We start from the raw sequence: 16,865 nt of genomic DNA on the forward strand, positions 1-16,865 counted from the left end.
CTATCTGCGCTACTATACGAACGGTATACTCAGTACAATTTTCATTCATTTTTGCAATGATATTAAAATCGATTCAACGTATATCTGCTCAAGTTATGTAATCCATTACAATTAATACCAAGTCTGCGGCTGCTGTTGTCCAGGTTATGGTTTTCTAGTGCGGCAACGCAAGCGCAAATCTATTTTCTCATTTACCACGCAGCAGAGTGACAGATAAAAATAAAAGCCGACAAGTTGTTGTCTGTGACGGATTACCCGAGTGAGCTCTCTGCGGGCTCATTTTTACACCGTATTGGGATATTTTCCAAACAGATTTATTAAGGGAAAATGGAATGTAGGACGCATGGAAGGATGACGGCAGTTGTGTTTTCTAAATAAGGGAGCTAAACGACATGGAATTCAAAATATACTCCCCGCCACGGTCACCCGTTAAGCAGTTTTGCAATAGTGATATTGTATCATATCAAGACAAGTGGCTGTCTGGAAGTCGTATAAACACCATGCCTGAACGTAATATCGACTTTTTGTGGCAAATACATTTTTTTGGGCCAAATCATGCAAAACACCAGTGTCGTCGCTTAAAATATTCTTCGTCCCAGACGGAGGAGCCCAGAGAATGGGACGCAGCTCATCGCACGCTGGATTTTGACAGGGCTGCAGTTCCCCCGTGTTACAACTGCCACAGACTTGCGGGCTCCCGTGTGCCTGTGGTGTCCCAATATCAAGTCCCCGGTGATGTCTCTCCACTGGCTAGACTGGTGGTGGAGACATATGGGTCTGATTAGGAGATCGTTCAACCTCTGTCTCTGTCACCGTGCCCAGAGTCGGGAGACTGATTGAATTTGCAGAGGGCCTTAGTTGGTACAAAATGTTTATAATACAGTCTGGCAATTATTTCTCTGCCTCTCGCCAAAGTCTTGTGGACTTGTGTGTGCGTCTTGTTTATACCCAGCTCCCTTTGCACAGTTCATGATCACTTTGGCTGACAGTGAGCCCACATCTGTGGCACTATTACAAAAGCTTTAATTGATTAACTCTGAGGCCTCGTGCGTCATTTTCTTGGGTAACAGCTGTAAAGTTAAGTGAAAGGGGAATAATGAGCTCAGTAGGAGGCCCCGCGCGGCGACCAGCACCGCTGCTGAGCAGACATCAGAGGATTACAACTTCAGGGTGGACGCAGCAGCGCCGAGGCAGGTTCCAATTTAAATCTATCACCTCCCTTCAGGTGCAGTGAATAACCGTTCAGTCATGTCCTGAAACTGTAGTGGAAGCATTTATTTCTCTGTCCCGCGCCAACTGGGATGTCCAGAAGGTTTTCAGGCTTACAGTCGGGACATTGCCACAACAGATTTCTAAAATACCTGGAAACCAGCTCCAGATGTTGAGTCATCAGTCCAATCATTAATCACACACAGAAAAGAAGTCTACTTTGCTCAGGATGGGAACAGTGGCGTCGGCAAGGGGGGGCCGTGGCCCCAGTGCCCCCCCCCCCCCCCCCCCCCCCCAGTTGCAGTGGCATCATATGCTACATGGTGGTAAATTGCTTCAACTGATGGGGTACTATTCATTTAAATCAATAAAGTATATTAAAGTATGTTAAATGGTCATGGGATTGGAAGGAGCAGGACCCGAATTAAGATAAGAAGGGAAAAAAAGAGTATTCGATAACTGAGGTATCGAAAAACAGACCTAAATAAACAAAATCCAACCTTTCCAAACCTCAAATCCAAAACTTAATATAATCGGTGTTCCTGAAATTCAGCTATGGATTTTGATTTTTCGCGTGCCACTCCGAGACTTCCAGTCTGGCCCCATCTGGGCCCCCCTGGATGGGAAGACGATCGTGTATGCAAGCATGTACAGTACAGCCTGAAGACACTTGCCACTACTGCCATAGGCTACGTGGTGAATGATGCCAGCTCCCTTTGAGGTATTTCAGGTCTCATACTTTCCAAAGATTATCAGTCATATGACAGTTTTCTTTGACGAGGACGGGCCTCTTGCAGACGCACACCAGTCGGAATATTATCAATGTCGACGTGCCAACTGAGATATTACATTTGTGTGGTTTTATGAACGAGCTCACAGTCCGTGGCTCCGTGGAGTTCCTGCTCGGGGGGGGGGGGACACTGCAGGTTTGACCAGTAGCGAGTCGTCCCGCGCCCCGTGGCCCAGCCCGCCCCTCACCGCGCCACGACCAGACGCTCGCTGCTCCAGGCACGCTGCGCAACTGCGACGCACAGCTCCATCACGTCCACACGCCCGCACTCAGGCTCCCTTGGTTTTAATGAAGGAGCGCTGCCGTTGATCCACACATCCTTGCAAGAAGAAAGAAGAAGAAGAAGAAAAGAGAGCCAACACAGCACACGGGACAACGGGATCGAGGGGGTTTGGGAGCTGTGCGCAACCTGGACGAACGACCCCTACTTCCAGAAGCAGCCCTGCAGCAGAGCCCCTCTCCATTCAATGGGTCCGCGCCTGGTGCTGCTCTGCTCGATGTTCGGAGTCCTGCTCGGCCAAGGTAAGGCGCCGTCCTCTGTGTGCGCGACTACACGGATCACTGCGAGCCGAGACCGCGCCAAGCGCAGTCTGTCGGGGGGCTTCACCGGAGGACTCAAGCAGACAAAGAGCGAGACGCGCGGAGGTGATGGTGTTGTCATCGGGACCAGTCGGGGCATGTGATGAGAACGCGCACTTCAAAGTTGGGTGCTTCAAAGAAAGTGTTGGATCTTGGTCTGTACACTTGAGATGATTCCGTTGCATTTTATGCTTTGAATGGAACCTACAATGTGGGTCATGATACCAAGTGTACGTTATTTCCAGCACCTATAAACTCTATATGTGAACTGCATTGTCTGACAAACTCCAGAAACTACCTTTATATTTCACCCAAATGTCATATCAAAACTCTCTTTTTCATTCATTACATGTTCTTTATTCAATAGCCTTGATTTACAAAGTGACGTCACATCCAGAGTGTTCAAGTGTCCAGAATGCAGCTGGAAGCATATAGGAGCCCTCGCCGCTCCTGGGTTCTGTACTTCCTGCCCCGCAGGCCAAAGGCCAAGCGCCTTGGTATGCCGTGATGCCGTGATGCCGTGTCAGAACGACCCGCGTCTCACCGGGACGCGACCAGCCTGGACAGACGGGGCGTGATTTATGCTGGAGTGCCCCACCGCGGGGTCACCGGGGTGTAGGGAGAGGCATATCCAGGCGCTCACGGCCCCCCCCCGGATCACACATGGGGCAGTTTTCACAGTCAGGCTACGCTGCCCTTATAGTAGGGGGTAGCGTCACAGGTCAGCATGACCGGTTACATCACAGAACCAGAAGTGACTATGTGTGTTTGATGATGACCTGATCGAAAGTAGGAATACAACTTGAGATAGATTGATAAATCTCTCCTGTGTACAACAGGAGAGATTAGTTATGTCGATGGGCAATGCCTCGAGTGGCAGCCTGTGGAAGGGATGCATGCTTCTGTTTGCGACGACTGGCCGACGCGACTCCGTTCGGGCTCATCAAGGCCTGTTTACATGAGGCGTCTAGACGCAGGCAGAAGCCACGCGCTGCCCTGCCAAGAGAGAGTGGCCCTCACGAGCAGCACGGCCGTCCAGAGATGGAAATCAGCCCGTCTCCAGACAGACAATGCATCAGCAAAGACACAGAGGCCCGTGGCAAACTGCATGTTGACTGGAGAACCAGCTGTGCCTGGTCTGCCTCCTTTTTGATAAAGCAGCAGCAGCAGCACGCAGCAGTTTGTGAAGCACTTCTGCTGTTTGAATTTAGGGGCTTTGCGACGCAGCAGACAGCGGTGGCGTTGGAATGACTCCACGATGCTTAGTGGGTTGGAGTTAGTTATCAGCAGAGACCTACTTTGGGGGGGGGGGGGATCACTGGGAGCAGTTATGAGTGCATGACAAACTATTACTGTCATTTAAAATATACTGTGCTGCAGCGGAGGAGGGAATTTGTTATTTTGTGGAATCTGGAAAGTCACTCTTTGGATGCCTTTCCAGTTTCAGGAGGAAGAAAAAGGGAGAATGCCAATAACTGACAATGGTAAAAAAAAAAACAACAACAACAAAAAACTGTGAAAAGTTATGCAGAGTTGGGAGAAGTGCTCCTATGAGGCCCTGACGTCATGCAGTGCCAATTCATCCCTTCAGCTTGTTGCGAGGAAAACAATCAAAGTGTCATTGTCTCAGTGGGGGCGTCGCGGTGTCACCTCGCAGATAGAGGTTCTTTAACATTCACAGACAAGAGAGAGGACCCACTTGGTAGGCCCATGTGAAAACGACGGGGTTTATTGGCCCGAGGATTCTGGGATGTGCCAGACTTCCAGAAGTCGGTAAGTGAGTCGGCGAATGTGGCTGCTTCGAAATCCTCAGTCCGTGCTCGGTTCATACCGCGCTCTGCCTACATCCTTTGTGTAGCAGCTTTCGCTTCCTTGAAAAAAAACAAAAACACGTGTTCATTTTAAATCTGTCTTAAGCATCGTCATATCTTGGCCATACTTTGTTCAGGGCTGCAGAAGCTGACAAGGCGTTGTTTATCGGTGAAGCTCGTCGGTGCAGGAAAGCTGTCTTTTGACGATGACTCTTCCTGCTCGATTCCCCGGCTGTGATTTAACGGTTATAATAGAATTCCTGCTGCCCCTGTGGGAGCACGCAGACCCGAGTCTGCGAAACGGAGGATTTGCTAGTCCAGACACTTGTCCTCCCTACCTAATCCAACCGACCAAGTGAAGTCGGTGACTCCTTGCCAGACGTGTCACGGCAGATGCTGCGTCTCCAAAACAGATGGATTCGCTCAGTGCATTTCACAATCGCTATTAGGAATAATCCAAAAACATTCAGTCACCAACCAGCAGCTTCCCGATCTTCTGTTACAGCGGATCAATAATATTTATTTCATGGTGAGTTTGTTTTTTTTCTTCCTTTTTCTCTCTCTCTCTCTCTCTCAGGGGACTTACTGTTAATAACAATTTGGCGCACTGATCCTGGTGTAAGCCGAAGGCACAAAACAAAACAAAAAGTCCAAGCCCCTGATCTGCCAAAGCTATTTCACGTTTGGCAGATCACACAAACCGCAGGCAAATGATCGTACTCTATGTGATTGCGTCGGCTCATTGTTTACAGTGGCGAGGAATTCCACGCTCTCTAATCCCCATGAATAAACAGCCAGATCACCACGGAGTTGGTTGGGCTCCAGTTTTAAAATGTCTGCTCTGTGTGCAACAACATATCCATCATTCATGGTCTTTGGCAGGAGGCCTATTGGCATTCTAATTTGCCAAACAGATTTGGAGTTTTGTTTTTTCCTGTTTTTTTCCTGCAATTAAGGCAACTTGCCTTTGAGGACATTGGGAAGATTCTGTTTCCTTTGGGTTAGATATCCAAATACCATCATTGTGATTCACTTTATTAGCAAAAAGCCGTGCGTCAATCGGTGTGTTTTATTTTTGTGTGTGAGTTAAAGCCACAGTGCGTAATATTTAGAAGAACGTATTCACAGAAATTGAACGTATTGTCCATAATTGTGTGTTAATATATGAATAATCACCTGCAACAAAGAACCAATGTTTTTTCCTCAACTTTGAGTGAGTTAAATAAAGTTACACGAGGTGGACCCGACCTCCGTGTAAGTCGCCACGTTTGCTACGTCGTGTTGCGCTGCGTTCCGGTTCCCCTGCGACTCGGGAGGTCTGAAAGAAATCCCCGGGGTCCGAGTTCCGGGCGGTTCTGAGGTGTTATCGAACGCAGCATTAAATACGGTTGCGGAAAACCCGAATATGCGCATTTTGCGTTGAATTTTCAGCGCTGCGGGGAACCGGAAATGGAACTAGCGGTGCGCCCCCATAAAAGGTCCCCTGTCGGATTCTCAGTTTACCAACAGATGCCGCACAAAAAAAGCACAAAAATTACACACTGGGGCTTTAATATCATACGACGATGCCTATGGCTTATACCATTTGATATATTTTGCTAGTCATGAGCAGTTTAAATGGTACGAAACCGTAGAGAGTGAACCCCCTTATGTGTGTGCAGGCAGGTGTATTAACTATCTAAACTCCTGTTGGAACGACCCTTTAGTGGCCGGATGAAACAGTAAAACAGACGGTCAGGATGATGGGAGGGGTCTCCATCCACCATCCTTTACTCACCAGCACTCATGACAGCAATCCAGTGAGGTCGGGCTGACCACCAACACAGGGTCTTTTATCCCTGTGTCCATACACACTTATGGCTCCCTCCCACTTACTTTACCTTCACAAACATATTCCCAACCATAATTGCAATGGATAGAACAATACGGCCCAACTACCCAAGCCCCCCTCTCCAGTCCTGCCACTTGGTCCGCCGGTTGCCGGAACCTTTGAATGGGTGTTTGTACGCTGGGGGGACCCCTTTGGCCGAACACCCTGGAGCAGGCAAAGGACAGAACAGGTGAGTGTGTGTGTGCACATTTTAACAAAATCAGCTAACTAATGCACTAGCACTATTAACGTATTATGTTTTACACAGATATGCATTTAAACTGCTAACACTCCATTATGATCATATACGTGTTTGCACAAACACTCTTTTCAAAGTTTAACATACAGCTTCTCTCCTTCCAGGTGAAGCTGCAGCACCTGCCAGGAGATAATGCCCATGGGTTACATGGCACGCATCTACAATCAATTATAATAAATACATTATCCATAAATAATTGTATAAAATGTGCACATGCAATGTGCAAAAATGTGCTGTGGAAGTCCTGCCAATAAAGTGCAAATGTTGATAACAAAGTGCAACGTGTCGTTCTTAATGTGTTAAAGTTCAGCCATTTGTTAAAGGTGAAATGAATACAAACCCCAAATGTGCAAAATGTACAAGGTTAAAGCCATCGGTCACTAGTTACACTCTGCAAGTCTCCTACAGCCACCATCTACATGGGCGTCCCCTCACCCTGACAAATGGGATGACGCCAGACGTGAACATGTCCTGACAGTGAATGCGCAGTCCACACGTGTACTGCTTTAAAGCGAAACTAAGTCTGTTTAATGTCTGTGTAGGAGCAGAGCACATCTCGATAGACGACTGCTGTAACGATGGACAGAAGCGAGGCAGCGACAACGAGGACTGCGCATCCCTCCCCCTCATATCTGCGTCGAACACGTGCAGGTAAGCGGGCGCTCTGTGCAACCCACCGCGACGTCGCCCTTTGCGTTGTCAACTGCGGTTTTGTAGCCTTTTTTTTTTATCATTTTTGGCAAGCGCCATCTTTGTTTATTGAAAGCAGAAGTAACCATATGTGGTGGAGAGGGAGCTCGTCTGCTCCACCTTCGACCTGCACCTATCGGACGGTACTAGCTGTCACTCACACTGTGTCCACTCCCCCAATGCGTACCGCGCTTGATCGTCTGTCTTACTCTCACTGGGACCATAATTCACAAAATGAATATCATGTTGTATTGAAGACTTGAAGACGTTGAACTCGTCGGGAAAGTGTTTACTGGCGTTATAAATCAAGGGAGAAGTACAATCATTTTTCCCACAGACTTCTATAGAGACGGACTTCTTTTTGCAACCAGTGGAGTCGCCCCCTGCCGGTCATTTAGGAGAATACACTTTTTTTAAAGGTACTTCACTTTCTGGATCCGGTGACGACGTCCGTTGTTATATAGTCTGCGGTGCCGTGGAGTCTCACTGTGATCGGTGAGAGATTTTACTCTATTAGGAGGCGTTCCTGGGGCTTATTCAGTTCATTAACTGCTTCAGCCTTTGTCACAATCTTACATTTTCTATCTGCACCACATGAGCCCCCCCACAGTGTTGTCCCGGAGCGCTTTTTGGCCAGTACCATTTCAAGGGGGGAAATGTCTGTAGGCTCTTAATGAGATTGTTTTTCATCTCACTCCCATAAATCTCCGGGCACATTATTCACTTCACGTGAGAGCGGGGAAACACTAATAGTGATGGGATAATAACTGGTCTGCTGGTAACCCTAGAAGGTGTGCTGCCACAGGTTCAGGGCCCATAAGTCAGCGATCTGCTGCCGTGAACGCTGATGGCAAACACATTTACCGTGGCCACCCTTAGTGATCCCAAATTTGTCTAAATTATAGTGTGAGGGGGGGGGGAACCAGAGGAAAAGGGCAGATGTTTGTGGGGGAGCACGGTGTATTTGGGGGTGGAAAAGGCCGAGGGGGGGGGGGGTTGTCAGAAGAGGGGTACGTTTCATAACCCAGGAAATGCCTCAGAGGTGAAACGCGACATGGAGGGAGGACGGAGAGAGGCAATAACAGGAAATCTGAACGACTACTTCAGACACCGAAGGGGGGAGAAAAAAAAAAGTATGTTAGAGAAGAGAGAGGAGAGGAGAGAAAGGAAAAACAGGAGTATGAGTGTGCCCTTAAAAGGTTCTGCAGGGGAGGTGTGCGCGCCTTGACGTGAATTCGAGATCCACAGAGGTTTATGTGGAAAGAGGTTTCTGGTAAGAGTTGATAAAGAGGTTTGTTGGAAATGACAGAGGAGATGTGAGGGGGTGGCATCTGCTTCACCGTCTTTATAAAAGAGCAGTGAGACGGAGATCCAGGCCAGAAAGAAACACCCACTCTTAACTGATTGGACTGCACTAACACGCAGCAGGATATAGATTATACAATACAGTCTGATGTAACCACGATATAAATCAACAGATATTTTCACAGTATAGCTCTCATGTACGGGACTGTGCCTCTTCCAGATAATGGCTTTGACATTTAAATGTGACATAGACATAGACCAGAGCCTGACTGATGTGGATTTATGACAAAAAAATGTAATTGAGGCTTGATATTTTACAGTGAAACCAACTTTATCTTAAATAACTACAGTATGGATAAAAATAAAACAAACCCGGCCAAATAAATAGAACTTGAATAAAGAAAATAAAAAGTTTTTTACTTTTTTCTGCATTGCTTATTCCGTAAAATTAAAGTTTTCATATAGGTGCATATCGGCAAACACAGATACTGAGATGTCTGTGAAAGGCTCATATTGGTTGATATAATCGGCTAACCGATATATATATATATATATATCTATATCTCTATATATATATAGAGATATAGATATTTATATATATAGAGATATAGATATAGATATAGTTATATAGATATCTATAGATATATAGATATAAATATATATCAGTTCAAGCTCAAATCAGAGCATTCAATATGTTATTGATCACTATAGATATACAATCTCTTCATACAGTGAACTAAGACATACAGATCAGCTGCAATACTTTCTCCATCCACGTGCTTCCCACTGTATTCTGAAATAAATGTTTTGAATGCCATCTGTAACACATTATCGCCGATTTCGTAAGGAATTAGGCAAACGATTGACCCGGCCAACTGCTCTCCATTCATACAGGACACAGGCACCGCTTGTCATAAGGAGGTGGTTTGTCTCAGCGATAATGTCATCACAGGAGTAATGCCTTCGACCCAGCGTGAGCGAGGACAAATGGACCAATGTTAATCTTGGGAGTCGAATGTTGGTTTAACTCTGGTCTGAAACAACGGAACAAAGACCCTCGGGGAGTTTTGCTCAACCCAGTTAAAATGCAGTGATGTCAGTGTTGCAGAGCAAAATAAACTTCCAGCGAATCCACACAGGGCCCTATACTCATCCCGCTCACGCTGAGTTTCTTTCGCTGTGACAACCTTGAGATCCCCATCAGGCTCGCCTGGGGCTGGTTTTAATGGGCCTCACTCGGAGGCAGAGTTTGTCCCGCACTCTGCGAGGGGTGGAACTCACAAAACTGAAGCGATTCAAAACGGGGGTGAGGAAAATGGATGTGGATTTTAAAATGGGGCCGTCAAAATGAATGTGAAATCAACAGATGAAGTGATAAACTATCAAGAGATTTGATTCATTTAAAGCTGGTTTGTTGTGAATGAAAGCAACGAGGCCCTGTTGCTTATCAGAGCAACGCTGTTTCAAATGTCTTTCAGCTGTGGCCTGGTCACGCCCACCTGTCCGGGCCACTTCCCTCCAAACGATAAATAGCAATTTTGTGTCGCGGATGAAGGGTGACGAACGGAAGAGAGAGGAAATGGCGGAACGTGGCTCTGTTTGCATTATGTCGCAACTCTTTTCATCAGATCCGCCTCAAATGAGTCAAATAACAAGGGCAACTGCAACTAACAATTATTATATTATATTTTCACTATTGATGAATCTGTCGATTATTTTCTCAATGAATCAATTAGTTGTTTGGTCCATATAATGTCGATTAACCGTTGCGGCTCTACAAATAGCTTTGTCACTACATTGTTCATTTCAGATCCATTTTTACGGCTCCGTTTGTCAATTGTCTTTAACAATTTCTTCTCCTTTTTGTTTCCAGAGTTAAGAATAAATGCACCAACCGTGTTTTTTGTTTCTTGCTGGCAGGATAGTGCAGGAGCAATGCTGTGTGACGGTGCTCGAGGACAACATGTGCACCACTGGCATCAACGTGGCCAAAGAACAAGGAGCCTGTGACTCTTTATTCACCAACACCTGCGAGACCAAGACCACAAAGGTCAGTTTTGTACTCGTGCAAATGTTTTGTGTATGTGTGATTTATTAACTAAAAATATTGTAAACAAAGGAAAAAAGGAAGGAATGAAATTGCTGTGTGCACCAGAAAAATCTCCCTTCAGTCAATCAACGTACAGTACGCTGATGGACAGTTAGAGGGGTGTGTGTGTGTGTGTGTGTGTGTGTGTGTGTGTGTGTGTGTGTGTGTGTGTGTGTGTGTGTGTGTGTGTGTGTGTGTGTGTGTGTGTGTGTGTGTGTGTGTGTGTGTGTGTGTGTGTGTGTGTGTGTGTGTGTGTGTGTGTGTGTGAGAGTGAGTGAGTGAGTGAGTGAGTGAGTGAGTGAGTGAGTGAGTGGCAGGACGAGGCACGTCACTCCACGGAGGAATGGAGCGTGTTGCTGCCAGATGGATTATTAATTGTGACTCTTGAACACTTCCTCGGGCTCACAAAGCACTTTTCAGCCTTCTTTCTTTGCGCTGTGTTCCCCCCTCTGCCGAAGCCTTCTGCGCGCCCCTTTGTTGTCACAACACACCAGCGCGTCAACACATCTCGGAGATAAATGCTCGACACAAAATGTGGGAGGGAGAGGACGCGAGTCGGTGCGTTCTCTTGACAGGATGAGATCATTGTCAGCGGGAGCAGCTTGTCTCTACTTGATCATCTGCTAAGTGCAGGCGGTGGCTCGTGAACGAGCCCAGGTAAGAGATTAAAAGCCAAAGATTAATATAGATGAGGAGGCGACCCACTTGAGTTTCACCCACTTGAACTGGATAAGATAATGGTCAAGTCCGGTTTATTGGCCTGCAATCACAAACGGACTTGATTACATCATGAAACAGGAAATGAGAATCAGTGTCCACCTATATGGCTGCTTAGAGAAACTCACGCAGCATTGTAATCGGTCGTTTTTGTCTGCAACATTAGGCGAACAAAGTAGACCAAAAAAACAACCTTACCGTTAAATACATTGTCAGCATTGCGGGCAATTAAACCGGTTTGCTTTCTCGCCAAGAATTTGACAAGAAAATTGGTACCACGATCATGTCTGTGCAACACCCACGGAGCTGCAACCTGGAGATGATTATCTTAGTTCCAGTCGAGGATTCAAGCAGAGGACAAACAAAACAGTTTTTTGCGGGGCACGTCTGGTAGACCTGATTTTAAAATCACGCACCTAACCTCCTGGTTCCAACACTTGATATGTAAAGCACGGACATGAATCTGGCAAACTCGCATTCACGACGTGAATAAGCAGATTTCCCCCAAAATATCAAAACGTATACTATGGTTTATACATTGCATTCTAATGTTGCAAGTTTTATCAGCAACGCTTTTTTTGGCCACTTGGGGGCAGTGCAAACACTTTAGTAAATCTATGCTTTCGAGACAGCATAGCCATCTTTGTTCGCAAACATTTCCCCATGTGCTCGGCAGACACAGAGCAGCGTTAGCATTCTAACGGGGGTCATGAGGTCAAATGAATGAATTTTTCACCGCCTGCGAATTAATTTTCTGCATTTCGTCTACTTTTCTGAGCTCGACAAGTAATATAATGTCATCTGATTTGGTAAACTCTGCTGATCCAGTATCTTCAAGTGCATTGCAAACCGTCACTAAATATATTAGGGATAGAACGGCACAGCTCTGTGTCAGGGTCTAGGCTTTATACAACTACTACAAGCTACTGCTTGACATTGTCTGAAAAGTTTTCTGAAAACCACACTGAGAGGCCACACAAGCGCGTACCCACGCGGGCGCGCACGCGCACACGCCGTACCGTACCTGTTAAAACTCCCGGAACACAACTTTTAAGCGCTGTTCTTTTCAAGACTTGTGGCATGTGTTCGGTCTTGCAATCACTGCAATTGCGACACACAGACTGTCAGGTTTCACGTATTATGCCCCCATTTGCCCAGGGTGAAACAACACACCCATTGCCCACACTCTGCACAGGCTCATCCCCCTCCCTTTACTGTCTGCTGTAATGATTGATTGAGCATGCCTCAGCCAGAGGGGGATGAGGATCATCTCATTACTGTTGTTACCGACTGCCTACAGTGTCTTGTCCCGTCTGTCTGTCTGTCTGTCAGGTGGCCTGTCTCATCCGTCAGCCTCCCTCTCGGTCCATGTGGTTATCTCGGAGCTCGAGTCTTTGTCTGAATCACCTCGTCCTCATTTGTCACTCGGTCTACCCGCAGTATTTTACCAACCATCCCCCCCCCGCCCCACGTTTTTGGTTTCAATTCCCCTGGCTCATCAGTTTCACACTTGCTCGTCTATGCTCCCATGCTGTCTAATGCACTGTGCTGTATTCTGTTTTCTGTTTTCTTCAGATGTGCTGTGACTGTTGTCTTCTGGGGAAGACGAACAAGGACAGGGGCTTGCCTTGTGATCACAGCCTGTCCGTGGGCTTCCAGTGTGGCCTCGTTTCCCGGGCCTGCTGCGTGGATGGAGCCCCAGATAACCAGACGGAACCCACAATACAAACTGAGTGTGGGTGAAAAATATCTTCTTCTTATCTTCTCCTACTTTGGTAGGAGGAAAAACAAACAGAATACAACAAGGGAAAACCTGGGCAAGACCATATACACTTTCTCAAAATATTGGATGACGAATTTAACAGATAAGAAAAATTCTCAGCGCACCATTAGGGTTGTCAAACCAAAGCCCACACTGCCCCCTGCTGGATGCATGTGGCCATCGCCTGTAGCTTTCACTGGAGAACGAGGGGATAAATTACTCCCCCTCACACCTACAGTAGATACAAGCAGCTCAAGTTCAGCGACACCACAGCAACTGGGGAACCAGTAGATTCAGGGTTTTTTTCTAACGGCCACCGCGGCCGCGCAGAAGCTCCCTGTCACTGGGATTTCAAACAGATTGTGCTGCTGACCATTGTCCTGTTCCCCGAACATGTTTCCAGTCGATTTGTGATTTTAGGCAGCAGTTTTTTGTTTTGTGACTGTGGTTGACATTAGGAGTAAGCCATTTATTGTCCGTTCCAAAAAATTGAGTCAACGGACGATTCCTTTTTTAAATTGTCATTATCTGCAACCTCTTTTTGGATGACTTTAAGCAGCCCTTCAGGGCGTGCTGAGGCTTTGACATGTGAGCGTATGAATGAGCATGCTTTGTTTTTCCATCACGCAGTACAAAACAAGGATGCCGCCAAGGAAAATGGAGACAACTCCGTGTTAACTGATCAGTGCGACGGTACACTATAATAAACCAATAAATATATATATACACGTTTTCACACTGATTTAACCTCGGGAATGCAGTAATGACTCATCAGCCGGTATGTGTTGCTTTTTTCAGGCAAATGCGCTCACAAGTGTGTCGGCAATGACACGTGTGCCTGTTTCAAAGGCTTCAAACTGAAGCCAGATGGAAAGAGCTGTGACGGTAAGCGGCCTTTTTGTATTTTTATGATATTCTGAAATCAAGAGTGCACGGAGCAAACTTTGATTTGTGTGATTAAGAAATTAGGTTGGAGCACAGTTAAAAATAACATCTTTGGAATATGTTTAATACAAAAAGGGCCTCTCACTCCTCTCCTCTCCCAGATATCAACGAGTGTCTGCTGGGAGCCAGCAACTGTCGGGGAGGAGAGCGCTGCATCAACACCGAGGGCTCATTTCGTTGCCAGAGAGAGGTCAGCTGTGGAACTGGCTATGAACTCACTGACAACAACAATTGCAAAGGTCAGTTAAATCTATGTATTTAATAGGTTTAATTATTAGTGTAATTCATTATTCGTGTATTTAACCAGGAAGTCCCTGCAGGTTGTCACAGTGCGTTCAATTGCAACTCTGCTGTGATGTCTCCATCCAGATATTGACGAGTGCGAGACTGGCATCCATAACTGTGGCCCGGAGTTCGAGTGCCAAAACACCCAGGGGTCGTTCCGATGTGCTCCCAAGGTCAAGTGTGGGGCTGGCTTCATCCAGGATGCCCTGGGCAACTGCATTGGTAAAAAATCTGCACCATAACGATTTTAACAATCTAGAGGTGTCCCATCTAGAGCTTTGCTTTACTGTTCTGATATCGATTTCGTGGCATTTTTCAAAAATGTTGTAGCTGTATATACTGTATTCTTCTAGTTCTCTTGCCTGTTGGTATAACTGTTGTTTCGGTTCAGAGCAATGTCTTGACTAAACTACTGGCTCTAAATTCATTTAGATTTTTTTCTTCTCCTTCTTAGTAAATCCGAGCGTCATCTTTTCATGTTTTAACAACAAGCCCGTGTCTGTTTTCAGATATCAATGAATGCGTCAGCCAGAGCAGCCCCTGCCACAGAGGGCAGCTCTGCATCAACACGGCCGGCTCCTTCACCTGCCAGAGGAACTCTGTGAACTGTGGTCGAGGATACCACCTGAACGAAGAGGGCACGCGCTGCGTCGGTACGCCTGAGCACGCCCGGCCTTTTTTTTCGAGATACAGAGCGGCACACTAACCCACGGTGCCCGAGACGGCCGTCGCGGTGTCGTCTGTCTTTTCGCTAACCGCACGTTCCCGTCCACAGATATCGACGAGTGCAAAGGCCCCGAGAAGGTCTGTGCAGGGCACGGCTGTGTCAACCTGGTGGGCTCCTACCGCTGCGATTGTGAGAGTGGCTACATCTTCAACAGCATCAGCCGCACGTGCGAGGGTAAGGAATCGGTGGACCTATCTGGTGTTCTTACATAGTGTAAGCAGCTAGATCTATTTGTATGGAAGTCGAACTCTGTTTACTAATATTGTGTTACTGGTTTTAAATGTGCACTGGTGGATTTGCGATCCTGGTCACATTTCACGGTACATTTCGACTCGTCAAGGCAGGAAAAGCACAAGTGTAAATGAAAAGCATTGGAGGGGCAATGCAGATCTTTCTATCCTGCAATCAAATACAAATTGTATTCATTTATTCATATTGCGCTTTTGATTTGGTTAATCTGAATAAACTCATTTGATCTTTTAACTAGGCTCGACTTGATGATGTTATCATCCTCCCATTTGATCACGAAGGCTTTTTTCATAAGCAGAAATGCATTTATGTACTTTGCGTGGTGTCATTTTCTGTCTTCATTGAAACGTCATTATGATATGACGGGCAGTCATTTTCATTTTCTCTATCCCTATGGCGTGTGACCACTTTGTGTTTCAGATATTAATGAGTGCAGGCACTACCCCGGGCGCCTGTGTGCTCATAAGTGTGAGAACAGTCTGGGATCCTACAAGTGCAGCTGCACCACGGGGTTCAAGCTCGCCGGTGACGCCAGGAACTGTGACGGTGAGTCGGATCCGTGATCAATGATGTCAGCCGTGTGCATACTGTATGTGCTGTGTGTTCTGCGCCTCACATTGACTGCCTTTGACTGGAACGAGTTTGTATTACTTAGTCAGCAACAAGAGGTGTAGTTGTTTGTAGGCTAAAGTCCATAATCGTCTGTGATAACAACTTTTCTCTGTAGACCTGAATGAATGTGAGAGCAACCCATGCAGTCAAGAGTGTGCCAACGTGTACGGCTCCTACCAGTGCTACTGTCGCCGTGGATACCAGCTCAGTGACATCGACGGCATGACATGTGAAGGTAAAATGGAGCCATTCCAACTTGGATGAATAATATCCTGGAAGTAGAGCAGGTTCCCATGTGATGAACCAACTCCAACCGTGTATTGACGTGTACACTGCGATGTAGCTGCATGATTATCCTCTCATTGCTGCTTCATGAAAGCATTTCCAGTGTATTTTCTCTGGTTTGACTTGTGTCTCTATTTTGTTTCTGTGACCTTTCTAGATATAGATGAGTGTGCCCTGCCCACTGGAGGTCACATTTGCTCTTATCGCTGTCACAACACGCCCGGCAGCTTCCACTGTTCCTGTCCCGTCACGGGCTACACCTTGGCGCTCAACGGGCGCAGCTGTCAGGGTGAGCTCTCTATACGGGAACGCTAGACGTGATGGTTGCAGTCTTAAACTGTGTCAATTTGAGTGCAAAAGTCATTTTTGTGAATGTCTCAGAAACACACTTTTTTTTGTTGTTGTTGTTGTCCGTTCCGCTCTCAGATGTTGACGAATGCGTGGCGGGAACACACACGTGCGCAGAGAACCAGAGCTGCTTTAACATACAGGGAGGATTCAGATGCCTCTCTTTCGAGTGTCCAAACAACTACAGGCGCGCTGGAGAAACGTGAGTACCTGGACTGTGGTCCTGCCGCCCCTCGCTTTGCTAAACAGGACCCACATTCGTGAACGGACAGAACTTGGTGTGATGTAGAAGAATGAGCATTGATTGACAGGTATAAATAATGCAAACGTCAA

The 16,865-nt window shown here is 46.6% G+C and overlaps 1 protein-coding gene across 2 annotated transcripts in view; it reads left to right on the forward strand.

The window, feature by feature from the left end:
• The first annotated feature begins 2,182 nt into the window (after positions 1 to 2,182).
• fbln1 (fibulin 1) overlaps positions 2,183 to 16,865 on the forward strand; it is a 32,068-nt gene continuing 17,385 nt past the window's right edge. Inside the window, exons 1-14 of one of the 2 annotated variants that reach the window (XM_035642923.2) lie at positions 2,183 to 2,521; positions 7,061 to 7,169; positions 10,434 to 10,563; positions 12,895 to 13,054; positions 13,712 to 13,774; positions 13,880 to 13,966; positions 14,128 to 14,265; positions 14,396 to 14,533; positions 14,821 to 14,964; positions 15,087 to 15,212; positions 15,708 to 15,833; positions 16,015 to 16,134; positions 16,342 to 16,473; positions 16,611 to 16,734. In XM_035642923.2, the coding sequence (XP_035498816.1) occupies positions 2,467 to 2,521; positions 7,061 to 7,169; positions 10,434 to 10,563; positions 12,895 to 13,054; positions 13,712 to 13,774; positions 13,880 to 13,966; positions 14,128 to 14,265; positions 14,396 to 14,533; positions 14,821 to 14,964; positions 15,087 to 15,212; positions 15,708 to 15,833; positions 16,015 to 16,134; positions 16,342 to 16,473; positions 16,611 to 16,734 (1,652 nt within the window). In that variant the 5' untranslated portion in view covers positions 2,183 to 2,466. The remainder of the gene's footprint in view (positions 2,522 to 7,060; positions 7,170 to 10,433; positions 10,564 to 12,894; positions 13,055 to 13,711; positions 13,775 to 13,879; positions 13,967 to 14,127; positions 14,266 to 14,395; positions 14,534 to 14,820; positions 14,965 to 15,086; positions 15,213 to 15,707; positions 15,834 to 16,014; positions 16,135 to 16,341; positions 16,474 to 16,610; positions 16,735 to 16,865) is intronic. The other variant, XM_035642922.2, reaches the window with a different exon arrangement.

The sequence above is a fragment of the Scophthalmus maximus genome, chromosome 7 (genome assembly GCF_022379125.1).
Source record: "Scophthalmus maximus strain ysfricsl-2021 chromosome 7, ASM2237912v1, whole genome shotgun sequence".
Classification (NCBI taxonomy): domain Eukaryota; kingdom Metazoa; phylum Chordata; class Actinopteri; order Pleuronectiformes; family Scophthalmidae; genus Scophthalmus; species Scophthalmus maximus.